This window comes from Narcine bancroftii, chromosome 5 (genome assembly GCF_036971445.1).
Source record: "Narcine bancroftii isolate sNarBan1 chromosome 5, sNarBan1.hap1, whole genome shotgun sequence".
Taxonomy (NCBI): domain Eukaryota; kingdom Metazoa; phylum Chordata; class Chondrichthyes; order Torpediniformes; family Narcinidae; genus Narcine; species Narcine bancroftii.
Window position 1 is genome coordinate 241,933,044 of NC_091473.1, and position 13,355 is coordinate 241,946,398.

The following is a 13,355-nucleotide window of genomic DNA, read 5'->3' on the forward strand; positions in this document are numbered from 1 at the left end:
TGATTTTTTTTCCCTCTCCGTATTGCACAGTTTGTTTGTTTCTTTATTTGTTTTCATGTGTACATTGTGTTCAGTTTTATTTTTCCCTACCAATAAGTGGTGATTCTGCCTCGCCCACAGGAAAAAAGAATTATATGTGATTATATGTAGTCCTCTGTCTGAAATTGGCTAACTCAAGTCATAACAAGGATCAAAACTAGAAAGATTTGCCTCAGCAGTATCCGAGGAAACTGGCTTCAATCCATTAAATCTTTCAGCATCGTGCTTGTATAATAAAGAGAAGCTGTTTATTTACCAGGACTGGGAGCAGCAGCGCCATGTATCCACCACAAAACATAGCAAAGAACATGACATAAATCATCAGCTGGGCATAAGTTGTTGCCATTGGAGCCAACAAGTTGGACAGACCGCAGAGGAGAAGGTAGGCTTTGTGGTAGTGGAACTTGTTGGTGTAGTTTTGGTCAGCTATCCATCCTGATGCAAGCTGGGCGACAGTCTCCATGATACCTGAAACCACAGATATACAGCAGCACCCTTATAACAAAGGCAACAGCCAACATTTATATAGAACCATGCATGCAGTAAAACATTGCAAGGCACTTCCTGGTATCCTCAGCAGGGAGCCAAAGGGCAGGGTAGCTAAATAGCATGGTCAAAGAAATCAGTTTTTAAAAGTTCCATCTTTGTCCTTTGATACAAATTTACTGAGTTTGAAGGGATATTTCAGTTTGCTTTCTTTTTAGCTCACCACCTCTTATAATGTCACTAATTCATTCTATTGAGATACAACTTTCCTACAATATAGTACAGAGGTTCCCAACTTTTTTGGGCTGCCACCCCCTTGGCTCCCATCCTCTTCCCTCCTCCCCCTTGTCCATTCACTGCCTCTCATTTCTTCGCTGGCACCCTGCAGGCCTCTCTCCTGGGGCCGACTCCTTTTGCCCCAGGCCTTTCTCTCCCAAGCCCCTTGCGCTCAGTACCTCCCTTGCTCCGTCCACCCTTCCTTCTCCTCCCATTCACTCTCAACTTATTAAAAGGCCAAAGCCAAATACAACATGGCAGTGGCGTCACTAGGGTTGGTGTCACCTGGTGCGGTAACTCATGGTGTCAACACCGAGCCCCTCCCCCCATCCATGGTGGTGGCGGCGCTGAGGTGTGGAGGGTGGGTGGGTGAGTAGTGACGCCAGTACACAGGGAGGCCACCAAGGCCATGCTCTTGTGAGACCTCCTTGTCGCTGTTTATTTTGCTCACTACTGCCACCCAGAGTCTGGCCGCGGCAACAACAGCCCTTCCAGGGACCGTGACGCCAGAAAATTACTGTGCTGGCTTCTTCATTAAACTTTGTAGCAGAGTGAAGGCTGAAGGTTCAAACCACCCCCTTTTTCCTCACCACCTCCTTGGATCTTTCCACTGCCCCCAGAGGGCAGCACCACCCACTTTGGGAATGACTGATTTAGTACCTTGGGTACATCATAAAAAGCAACACTATCCACTCTGAATTCAATTGGCATAAACCACAGTATTGGGATGTTGCAAATTTTTAGCCAAAGAAATGCTCAGGAATGTGGAGTAGAGGAGCTCAGAAAGAAAGTAGAACAGTGTCAGGGATCAAGGTGCAGGGAATGAGTTCAAGTATGCCGGGATGAAGGAACAGAAATCAATTTTTAGAAAACACCATACAGTCCTTCGCCTCTGTTCTGTCATTCATCAGATCATAGCTGATCTAAACCTCTCTTCTATTTACCCATGTACTCTAAATCCCTTGATACACTAATTATGAAAATAAACACATTTTTAGAATGTCTTTCATGATCTCTGTACATCACAAATTACAGCCAGTGCAATAATTTTGATGAATAGGTACTGTTGCAGTGTAGGAAACATGAAGCACACTTAAGTAGTGCAAACTATCGCAAACAGCAGTGATAAAGAGAAGCAGAAAGGGAAGGGAAGAGAGGAGGAGGAGGAGGGACAGGGGTTCAACCTTGCATTCATCTCAGGAGCAAGGGAAGGCAAGGGGGGGGAAGAGAGGATAGAGGAAGGACATAAGAAGCGGCGAGAAGGAAAGGGATATGGAAGTAGTTGGGAAGATAGAATGAGGGAAGGGAGAGAATGGAAGGAGGAAGAGGTATGAAAGGAAGTGGAGGATAAGGGAAGGGAGCAGGTGAGTTGGGAAGGAGAGGTGGAGTGAGGTAAAAGAAAAGGAGGGGAAAGTGGATTAGGAGCAAGTGGGTTGAGGCTGTGCCATTTTAATGCTGGCATGAAAGAGGACGGCCAAGAACGGAGGGAGAAGGAGCAGAAAGGGTGGAGAAGAAAAAAGAAAAGGAAATGGAGTGGGAGACAGGAAAATAAGTAATTGAAAAGGAGGGCAAATCTGATCTTGTTTATGTGTCAGAACAAGTCTGTGAGCATGCCTGGGTCTGTAATTCTGGTAAAAGGCTCAAGGTTTGTGAGTCCTTTTGGCTGGAGTAAGGAACAGAAATACATATGCTAATAATAAAAGAATCTCAGCTATGAAACAGCAGAGCCAGAACTAAAGACTATCAGAGAAACCAAGTGTAATGAGGGGAAAGGTCACCCTTGGAAAAATACATGGATGAAGGAAAAGGATAGGCCACAGGGCCAGTGAATGCATGCTTCACAGTAATCGATAAGAGTCCATAGTTTATATGACCCTTTGGATCTTAGCCATCAATAGATGAGATACATGATTAGTCTACCTCAGTCATTCCCAAAGTGGGCAGTGCCTGGGGGCAGTGGAAAGATCCAAGGGGGTGATGAGGAAGAAGGGGACGGTGAGGAAAAAGGAGACGGTGAGGAAAAAGGAGATGGTCCAAAATTTCAGCCTTGTTATTTTTCACTCTACTGTAAAGTTCGTGAAGGGATGGGCCATGATGATGATGAAGCCAGCACAGTAATTTTCTAGCATCATGGTCTCCGGAAGGTCAGTCAGTTGCCGCGGCCAGACTCTGGGTGGCAGTAGTGAGCAAAATAAACAGCGACAAGGAGGTGTCGCGAGAGCTGGCCTCGGTGGCCACCATGTCGCATTGGCATCACTACCCCCCGCCCCCCCCAGCTCAGCACCACCACCACCATGGACGGGGGGGTGGGGCTCGGTGTTGACACAATGAGTTACCGCACCGGGTGACACCAATCCTAGTGACACCACTGCCATGTTGTATTTGTCTTCAGCCTTTTAATAAGTTGAGAGTGGAGGGAAGGAGGAGGAAGGGGAAGGAGTGAGGGAGGTACTGAGTGCAGGGGGCTCGTGAGGGAAGGTCCTGGGGCAAAAGGAGTCGGCCCCAGGAGAGAGGCCTGCAACGGACAAGCTGAGGAATGAGAGGCAGTGAGTGGGTGAGGGATAAGAGGTGTGTGTTAATTGAATGGTGGAGGTGCTAGGGATGTGGCCTGGGAGCCAAGGGGCGCCAGCCCCAAAAGGTTTGGGAACCACAGGTCTACCCCATCAACTACATCTATTGAGAAGAGCAAATTTTGAAGGAATAAGAAGGGATTTGGGGAGTATTGAGTGGGACAGGATATTTTCAGGTGAGGGTGTAAATGAAAAATGGAGGATATTCAAAAAAGAAATTTTGAGGGTACAGAGTAGTTATGTCCCAGTGAGGATCAAAGGAAAGGCTGGAAGTCATAGGGAGGCTTGGTTTTCGAGGAATATTGGAAATTTGGTTAGGAGAAAAAGGGAGGTGTACAAGAGGTATAAAGAACAGGGAGCTGACAATTTGAAGGAGGACTACAAGGAGTGTAGAAGGAATCAAGAAAGAAATTAGAAAGGCCAAAAAAAGGCACGAAGAGGCTTTGGCAGACAGAGTAAAAATAAATCCAAAGAGTTTCTATAAGTACATTAAAAGTAAAAGATTAGTGAGGGATAAAATTAGACCCCTTGTAGATAGTGAGGGTAAACTGAGTGAGAAGTCAGAGGAAATGGGGGAAATTTTGAATGATTTCTTTGCCTCGGTATTCACTAGGGAAAAAAAATATTGAACCAGTTGAGGTAAAGAAAAATAGTGGAGAGGTAATGAAGCATATAAGGATAACCGAGGAGGTAGTGATGGCTGTGTGAAAAAGATAAAGGTGGATAAATCTCCGGGACCGGACAAAATATTCCCAAGGATACTCAGGGAGGCTAGTGGACAGATAGTGGGGCCATTAACAGAGATATTTAGGATGTCACTGGCCACGGGGGTAGTGCCAAAGGATTGGAGGGTGGCGCATGTGGTTCCGCTGTTTAAGAAAGGGTCTAAATGTAAACCTGGGAATTATATGCCCATGAGTCTGACGTCTGTGGTGGGTAAGTTGATGGAAAGTGTTCTGAGGGATGGTATTTACAAATATTTGGAGGTACAGGGATTGCTAGGGAGTAATCAGCATGGTTTTGTCAGGGGTAGATCATGCTTGACAAACCTAATTTGAGTTTTTCGAGGGGGTTACAAAAAAGGTTGATGAAGTGAAAGCTGTGGATGTTGTCTATTTAGACTTTAGTAAAGCTTTTGACAAAGTTCCCCACAGGAGGTTAGGAAAAAAGGTGGAGGCATTAGGTATAAATGAGGAGGTAGTGAAATGGATTCATCAATGGTTGAATGGGAGGTGTCAGAGAGTAGAGGTAGAAAATTGTTTGTCCAATTGGAGGCCGGTGACTAGTGGAGTTCCTCAGGGATTGGTCCTCGGTCCACTATTGTTTGTTATATATAGTAACGATCTGGAAGTAGGGGTGGAGAATTGGATAAGCAAGTTTGCAGATGATACAAAGATTGGTGGTGTTGTGGACAGTGAGGAAGATTTACCGTAGATTATAAGGTGATTTAGGAAGGCTGGAGGTGTGGGCTGAGAAATGGCTGATGGAATTTAATACAGATAAGTGTGAGGTGTTACATTTTGGAAAGGCAAATCTAAATAGGTCATATGCATTAAATGGTAGGCTATTGAGATGTGCAGAGCAACAAAGGGATTTAGGAGTTGTGGTAAATAGTACCCTCAAGGCTGATACTCAGGTAGATGGTGTGGTGAAGAAGGAATTTGGAATGTTGGCCTTCATAAATTGGAGTATTGAATTCAAGAGTAGGGAGGTTATGATGAAATTGTATAAGGCATTGGTGAGGCCAAATTTGGAGTACTGTGTACAGTTTTGGTCACCAAATTATAGGAAAGATATAAACAAAATAGAGAGAGTGCAGAGCAGGTTCACGAGAAGGTTGACAGCATTTCAAGGTTTGAGTTACAGGGGAAGGTTGTGCAGACTAGGGTTTTTTTCTCTGGAGCGTAGAAGATTGAGGGGGGACTTGATAGAGGTGTTTAAGATTTTAAAAGGGACAGACAGAGTAAATGTGGATAGGCTTTTTCAATTAAGAGTGGGGGAGATTCAAACTAGAGGACATGGTTTAAGATTGAAGGGGGAAAATTATAAGGGGAACATGAGGGGAAATTTCTTTACGCAAAGGGTGGTAGGGATGTGGAATGAGCTTCCGACAGACGTGGTCGAGGCGGGATCATTGGTTACATTTAAGGAAAGACTGAATAGTTACATGGATAGGAGAGGACTGGAGGGGTATGGACCGGGTGCTGGTCAGTGGGACTAGGAGGGTGGGGATTTGTTACGGCATGGACTAGTATGGCCGAACTGGCCTGTTCTGTGCTGTAAGTGGTTAAATGGTTATATGGTTATATTGTAATGAAATGTTTTGAGAGGTTAATCATGGCCAGAATAAAAGTATCTAAGAAAAGTCCTGGATCCACTACAATTTACCTATTACCACAATCATTGCACAGCGGATGCAACTTCACTGACCTTCCACTCATCCCTGGATCTCATGGTCAACTGCCATGCCCATATCAGACGGCTTTTCATTCATTGCAGCTCAGCTTTCAACACCCGAATACCATCAGTACTGGTCAAAACATGGGCCTCTGCAACTGACCTTGCACAAGAAGACCACATTCAGTTCTGATGATCGGTAACAGCATCTCCTAATTAAAAATCCACACAGGTGCCACCTCAAGGACATTTCCTTAGCTTACTGCTCCACTCGCTACACCCAGGACTCTGTGGCTGGGCACAATTCAAATGCCATCTTCAAATTTGCTGATAATACAATGGTTGTTGGCAGGATCACAGACGGCAATGTGGAAGCGTACTGGAGGGGGATAGATCAGCTAGTTAGCGGTGTCACAACAACAACTTTGCACTCAATATTAGCAAAACTAAGGAAGTGATTGTGGACCTCAGGAAGGGGAAACAAGGAGAACATAAAGCAGTCCTCATCGAGGTTCAGCAGTGGAGAGGGTCAGGAACATTAAATTCCCGGGTGTTAACATCTCCGAAGACCTATCCTGGAGCCGTCATGTTGGTGTGTCACCAAAGGATCCTGGAAATTTTTACCAGTGTACCATGGAGAACATTCTGGCTAACTGCATCACTGTCTGGTATGGAGGTGCCAATGCACAAGGGCAGGAACAGGCTACGGAGAGTTGTCATCATGGAAATTAGGTCTTCACTCCATTAGAGACATCTTTAAGAGGTGGTGACCCAAGAAAGTAGCCTCTAGCATCAAGGACCCTCACCCCCCCCCACCCCCCCCCGTAGGCCATGTCCTTTTCTTAGGAAGGAAGGACTGTGAAGACACATACCCTACAGAACAAAAGCAGCTTCTTCCCCTCCGTATCAGATTCCTGAACATTTTTTTTGTATCAATTATTTATTTTTTCAATCTTGTATTTAGAAATTGCATTTTTTAGCAATTCTGTGAAAGAACAAATTTTGCGACACATGCTCATGGCAATAATTCTGATCCTGACCTTAATATTTTCAAAAATTCAATTATCTTTCTGACCTTATAATTCCAGGACAAAGAAGCTTTATATCTGTAGCCCTTTCTAGTTATAATAATTCTAATGATATTTATAATATCGTTAGAATAATAACAATTGCTGTCTCTCAGTTCAACATATCATGTTTAAAACATGAAGGTAGAAGAAGTGAGCAACATCTCCTACATCTGGTAGAAGAGGTGAGGGAATGGTGGTGAGGTGGGGGGGGGGGGGGAAGGATTCATAAGAAATTTTATATTACATTGAGATTACCTCTTATTTTCCTGCATTCCAGCAACATATCCTATTTTGCTTTAACCTATTCTCACAAGAGATCTCCTTATCCCTGGAATTAATTTGACAAACCCTTGGAAGTATATCCAATTAGCAGCTCATTGCTAATATCCAAAGCAGCCACTGCGGTACAGAATTTGGTACTCATGCATGGATTACCCCATGGGTCACCTTCTGTTCAAGGTTATGGGTTCAAGACTCACCTCATGATTTCAGCATATAATCCAGGTCAGAACTCCCGCTGGAATACCGAGGGACCACTGCACTGTCGAAGGGGCAGTACTGAGGAAGTGTTGCACTGCCCGACGGTCAGTACTTAAGGGCTGCTGCATTAAAAAAGGTGCTGGCTTTTGGATGAGGCATTAAAGCGAGGCCCTGTCAGCCCTCAGAAGTGTTGGTTTAAGATCCCACGGCACTATCCTGAAGAGGAATGGTGGAGTTTTCTTCAGTGTCCTTAATGAAACAACACCACCAAAAACAGATTAACTAGTCAGTCATCTGCTTGTGGGATCTTTCAGCGCACAGAAATTGTTCTTGTACAACAGTCTTTGTGCTAAGTGATATATTTTACGGGAAGCCCTTCCTGGAGATTTGTTGCAAAGGTTTCTTTCTTGAATCAGAAAGAAAACAAATCTGCATTTCCAAAACTGTGAATGACCTGAAATGCTTTCCAACAACGATCTTCCAATTCCGTCTCCCAGACATTTGATATAACATGGGAAAAGACACAACAAAAAACGAAATCTCAAGTTTGTTTGAACACTGCCCTCTCATACTGCAGTTCACTGGAATATAGAATTGCCATCCTTCCAGAGAACTTAGCCATAAATTCCAGTGGGCAATGTCCAACTAATGATGTGGAGACAGCCTATGTCAGCTATGAATGTTGTTCCTGACTCATCCTGCCACCTGCAGGAAGGAGAATGAGGAAGTGGCAGGAAATTCCCATCGGGAAAGAACACAGGTTATAATGGCACTGAAAGTTGCAAGGCCACTGTCATGGTTTTAATTTGTTGCCAACAAATCCTCTCCCCAGAGGGGAGGTGAAGACACAACAGAAACCATACCACCTGCTCCATCCCTTCTGCTCATCCATTCAATGATAACCTATGAATAGAACGAATAAGGTTTGGCATGCTGCACTGAGCTCTTGTTGCCAGAATATAAAACTTGGCAATAAAGTGTCCTGAATCTGACACATTATAGAAAATGGCATCAAAACTCAAGCTAATCAGGCTTGGAAAGATAAACATAGTTAATAGTTCAGGGACTTTAAATTAGGCTAAAAAAAGGAAGAAGCAGAGAAGGTGGGGGAGGGATGGGTTGAATAAAAGGGAACATTTCTGATGGGTGGAGACCAAATGAGTAAATGTAGTGATTACAATCAGATTATGCTTCTTTGTCTATTGTATATGTTGCTAATATCAAAGCTGTGGAACAAAGCAAAAAGAAAAACATAGATAATTTACTCTTTCTGTCCAGACATACAGACAAACAGGCCCTTTACAGAGTAACAGGCCCTTTCAGCCCATGAGCCTGTGCCGCCCAATCACACCCAATTGACCCCTGGTACATTTTGAACGGAGGGGAGAAATCCACGCAGACTCGGGGAGAACGTACAAACAGCTCGTGATTTGATCTCCCGTCCCGATTGCTGGCGCTTTAACAGTGTTGCACATATGTATCAGAAGTTCCCTTTCTGTCATTCATCCATCTGCGATGAGCTTAGTTTTTTTCTCTTTCCTTTAGTGCAGTCTGACCTGCTCAGCATGTCCCACAGTGCTGCTGTACTAAAACAACAGAGTCAAACAAAAAAACAATCTGACTTCAACTGCCTCATTAATTAATTTGGCCTCATCTTATCAGAGGTATTCTCTTCATTCTATCCATCCTTCCGTACCTTTTTTGTTCTTTTCTTTTCTTTCTGTTCCATTTCCGATGGAAATGTTCACTGTTTCTTTGGTAAATTTTCAAAATTAGACATATAGCACAGAACGAGGCCCTTTCGGCCCACGAGTCCATGCCGCCCAAATACACCAATCAATCTACAACCCCAGAATGTTCTGAAAGGTGGGAGGAATCTGGAGCACTCAGAGGAAACAGGCAGAATGTACAATCCTCTTACAGATAGTGCTGGATTCGGACTAACTGCCTTGCCTACTATGCCGTCCTTTTGCTTTCCACCTGAGTATTTGTTTTATTTTTATTTTGGGTTTCCAACATCTACAGTGGTTTTGTTTGTCTCATTATAGTCACGGTTAGTCCCAGTCTCACCCAGATTGAGCATGGGGTTCACTTTGGGGTAGTTTAACTGTGGGCAGGATTAGCCTCAGCATGGCCTAGGATGGTCTTATTGTGACCTGTATTAGCCTCACTATGCCCTGGGTTAATATCACCACAGATAAACAAGAAACACCACAAATGCTGTAAAACTGAAGCCACACACAGAATGCTGGAAATTTCCTAAACCACGAGTTCCTCCAGCAGTTTGTGTTAATCTTGCCACATTATGAATTCGTCTCATTATGACCCATGATCTGGGTTGGTGTCACCATGGTGTGGGTTAGTCTCATCACGAACAAACATACAGCACAGAGGCTTGCCGATGACCCAACGATCGTTGATCTCATCAGAGAATAGGTGGAAAATCTTGTGAAATGGTGTGGAAGTAACAACTCAAGTCTCAACATGAATAAGATGAAGGAGATGATCATGGGGTTCAGGAGGACCAGAAATGACCAATCCCCACTATGCATCAACAGCTCTGTAGTAGAGAGTGGAGACCATCAAGTTCCTTGGAGTTCACTATCGTGGACACACATCTCCTCACTTGTTAGCGACTCCACTTTCTGAGAAGACTGAAGGGGGCAAGGCTATTGGCCACCATTATGTCAACTTTCTATAGGAGCTCTATTGAGAGCGCCCTGGTCTGCTGCAACACGGTGTGGTCAATGCACAGGACCATAAGAGTGGTGGAGAAGGTCACTGGGATCACCACCTTTCCCCCCCCCGCTCCATTGACATGATCTACCAGGATCATTATGCAAAATCATTGAGGACCTTTTCCACCCTTCACACAGCATCAACATTTTTCAGTTGCTCCAGTTGGGGAAGAAATACAGGAGTATCAGAGCCAACATCACTTGGCTGAGAAACAGCTTCTTCCCACGGACAGTGAGAATGCTGAGACTTTATATTCTTATATTCATGAAAAAAATTAAATATTTATTTGTATAGATGCAATATTTGTCCTGCATATATATTGTTTGTCTGTATGTGTGTTATGTCTGGTTGCGTGTCTTCGTGATTTGCACCGAGTACCAGGCAACATTGATTAGTCAGGTTGTACTTATGCAATCAGATGACAGTAATCTTGACTTGATCGAACATTCAGACTAGCAGTATGGCCTAGGTTGCTTTTTTTTCATACATACAAACTTTGATTCAAACTACAACATTACAAACACAAAACACACATGGAGCTACAACTAAAACCCCAAAAAACACCATAACGTGGCAACAAAACCGTGAGAAGCAGCAATTCTGACCACCTCTCTGTTGCAGTTTTACACTCTAAATTAGTTGAGCCCTCCAGTGCATCACCAATGGCCCGAGCTTGGTCTTGAGCAGCTAAGGTGCAGAAACTGATTGTTCAGAAAACTAGAAAGTTTGATACTTTAGGAGCTTAGTAAAGCCAAACTGAATAATCGGAGGTCTTTCGGAGTTGGAACCAACCCAATTTTAGAATCCTAAATTGACCAAGTAGCCGGGAAAGAAATGCAGAAATCAGCTGTAGACGCGTTGCTTTTGCTAGGCAACGAGAGGAGAAGCAGACATAGAATCACGGCCAGAAAAATGAATGGCTTCTTTTACGAAAAACGGGTTTTAGACAAGCAGCTTCGAGCCTAGAGAGATTTCACACAGTGAGAAATTCAGGCATCAACATGCAAGAGAACAGAAGGACTATTGTGAAAGCAGGATTGGGCCAGTTCCTTGTGCTGATACTTTAGGTTAAGTGTAACACAGAATGATCCTGCTTAACCCAAAGCTCTCTATCCAATCAGTGGCCGAGCCAGAGTCTGCTGAAATCCAGACCTGGGCTGTGTTGCCATGTGACAGCTATTGTTGCAGTGAGAGGGCTGGCTGTTTTATTCTCGCACAAAGTGATCTCTTTTAATGCAACCCACGTAGAGTAGCAAATGGGTTTGAGTTTGTTATCTCAGTGCACTAGCTTTCCCAGGGGACCATCTAATTAATAGTTCGCGTGAAATTAAAAATCTGATCTCAAAATTTCAGCTCAGATACGGAACTAAACAACAATGCAGCCGGTGGACAGAATACACCTCATAGTACACATTAATCTAAAGAAACAGCGTACAGTTGTGAATCGGTGTAATCCAGTATTTAATAACAGCATCATAAGGGGTGAAACAGTTAACGAATTGGCTCAATATGAACATGTGGTGTGATCTGTGTTCTTTAACTCTCTTCGTCCATTTCCAAGGCTTGCTTTTGGAGGCAGGGAATAGGTTTGAAAATAAATTATATCTGCACAATTGATTGGAACAATGCATGTCCAATCTACTGACCTGCAGGAATATTAGCCACTACCTTTTGCATGGTATTTTGAACGCTGAGGGTGGATGAGGCCTAGAGACAGCTGGATGGTAAATCCAGCAAAAACAGAAGCTCGGCACAAATCTGACAAGGCCGCGACAGAATGGACAACTCGTCCATAAAACTCTGCCAGAGGAAACTCACATTGGCTAGAAGGCTGACAATGTAATCACAGTAAATGCTGCAGCTTCATGCCTCTTATGGTACGTGTCACAATAAAGGCCTCCTTCACAGGGACCTAGTTAATAGGCCTCACAGAAGGTTTTGTGAGGGTTCATGACAATCCTGCTACCCCTTTATCTCCAGCTTTGGACCTGATTACTTACCTTTCATTCATTTTAGCTGGGATCTGGTTATTTCCCCCTTCGAAGGGGTTGGTGGACTTTCTTTCTGAGGTTCTGCAGTCCTCCTGTTAAAGGTACATCCACAATGCTGTTGGGTACGGCATTCTAGGATTTAGACACAGTCTCAGTGAAGGAATGATGGTCTATTTCTCAGTCAGATGGTGTGCAATCTGGAAGGAATATTCAGGAGGAGGTGTTCCCATGCATAATGAATCCTTGTTTGTGACAAGCCAAAGTATGCAACTGCTGAGAATTTTCTGTTGGATCCATGGTGCCAGTATTACTTGCATGGCTGAATGTGGCAAAGCTCTGTTGTCCACGGAAGTGATCACTCAGTTTGCATTTGAATTGTATTTTTAATCAACAAGGAACTCTGCCTTCGTAATGAAGGAACAGAATTAAAGAAGCAGTTAAAGATTATTTGGTCTAGAACTACACGGGGGAATTCCTTCAGGGACACTGCATATCAGGGCTGAGATGATTGATCTCCACAGACTACAATCAGTTTTCTATCTTCAAGATTTTGTTCCAGCTCTTGGAGTGTTTTACAAACAGAAAATACTGGAAACACTCCATGGGTCAGGCAGCATCTCTTGTAAGGGAAACAAAGTGAATGGTTGAAGATGAAGAACCTTCCTCAGGGGCTCACCAGCATTGGCGCCCACAGCTGCATATCTTCTTAGCAAATTTATCGAGCTCCAACTCATCCCATGTTGATCCCAACTGAAATTCACAATTTTGTCCCTGCTAAAATCACTCTATCCAATATTCCTCAAGGATCTATTTTCATCACATCCTGAATCCATGCCCTCTCTCTGCACCAATACTGATTCTATCCATCACATAAATGATATGCGTTACAGTTCCACCTTCATTTTATGCTGAAATAGACAATCTCTCTCCTTTTATACTGAAAGTCAGAAACTCGAATCGAGTTCTGTCAAAGGATCAATGGCTTGGATATTAGCTCTGTTTTCTCTCCAGCATTTTCTGCTTTTAATTCAGATTTCTACCAACTGTATTTTTAAATTTTTTTATTGGACTGTTTTCCCCTTGATGCCCATGGAGTAAATTTTATGTGGGTTCCTTGCCAAACGAGATGAAATACATCTTTCTTATCAAAGGGAATCATTTTCAGCTTACCTGTGGAGTTAATTTAAGGTTATGGTGAGGACAGATCCCAATAAAACTCAAGAGGGTATAGGTAGACTATCAAAGAGTAAGTGCCAGGTGATAACATTGTCGATACAACCCCACCTCATTACTGTTGATTGAAAGGA

The 13,355-nt window shown here is 43.6% G+C and overlaps 1 protein-coding gene across 7 annotated transcripts in view; it reads right to left on the reverse strand.

Moving 5' to 3' along the window:
• The window catches only part of slc16a4 (solute carrier family 16 member 4), an 81,355-nt gene that overhangs the window by 11,673 nt on the left and 56,327 nt on the right, over window positions 1-13,355 (reverse strand). For all 7 annotated transcript variants that reach the window (XM_069941828.1, XM_069941833.1, XM_069941831.1 and 4 more), the window contains one exon: window positions 296-507. In XM_069941828.1, the coding sequence (XP_069797929.1) occupies window positions 296-507 (212 nt within the window). The remainder of the gene's footprint in view (window positions 1-295; window positions 508-13,355) is intronic.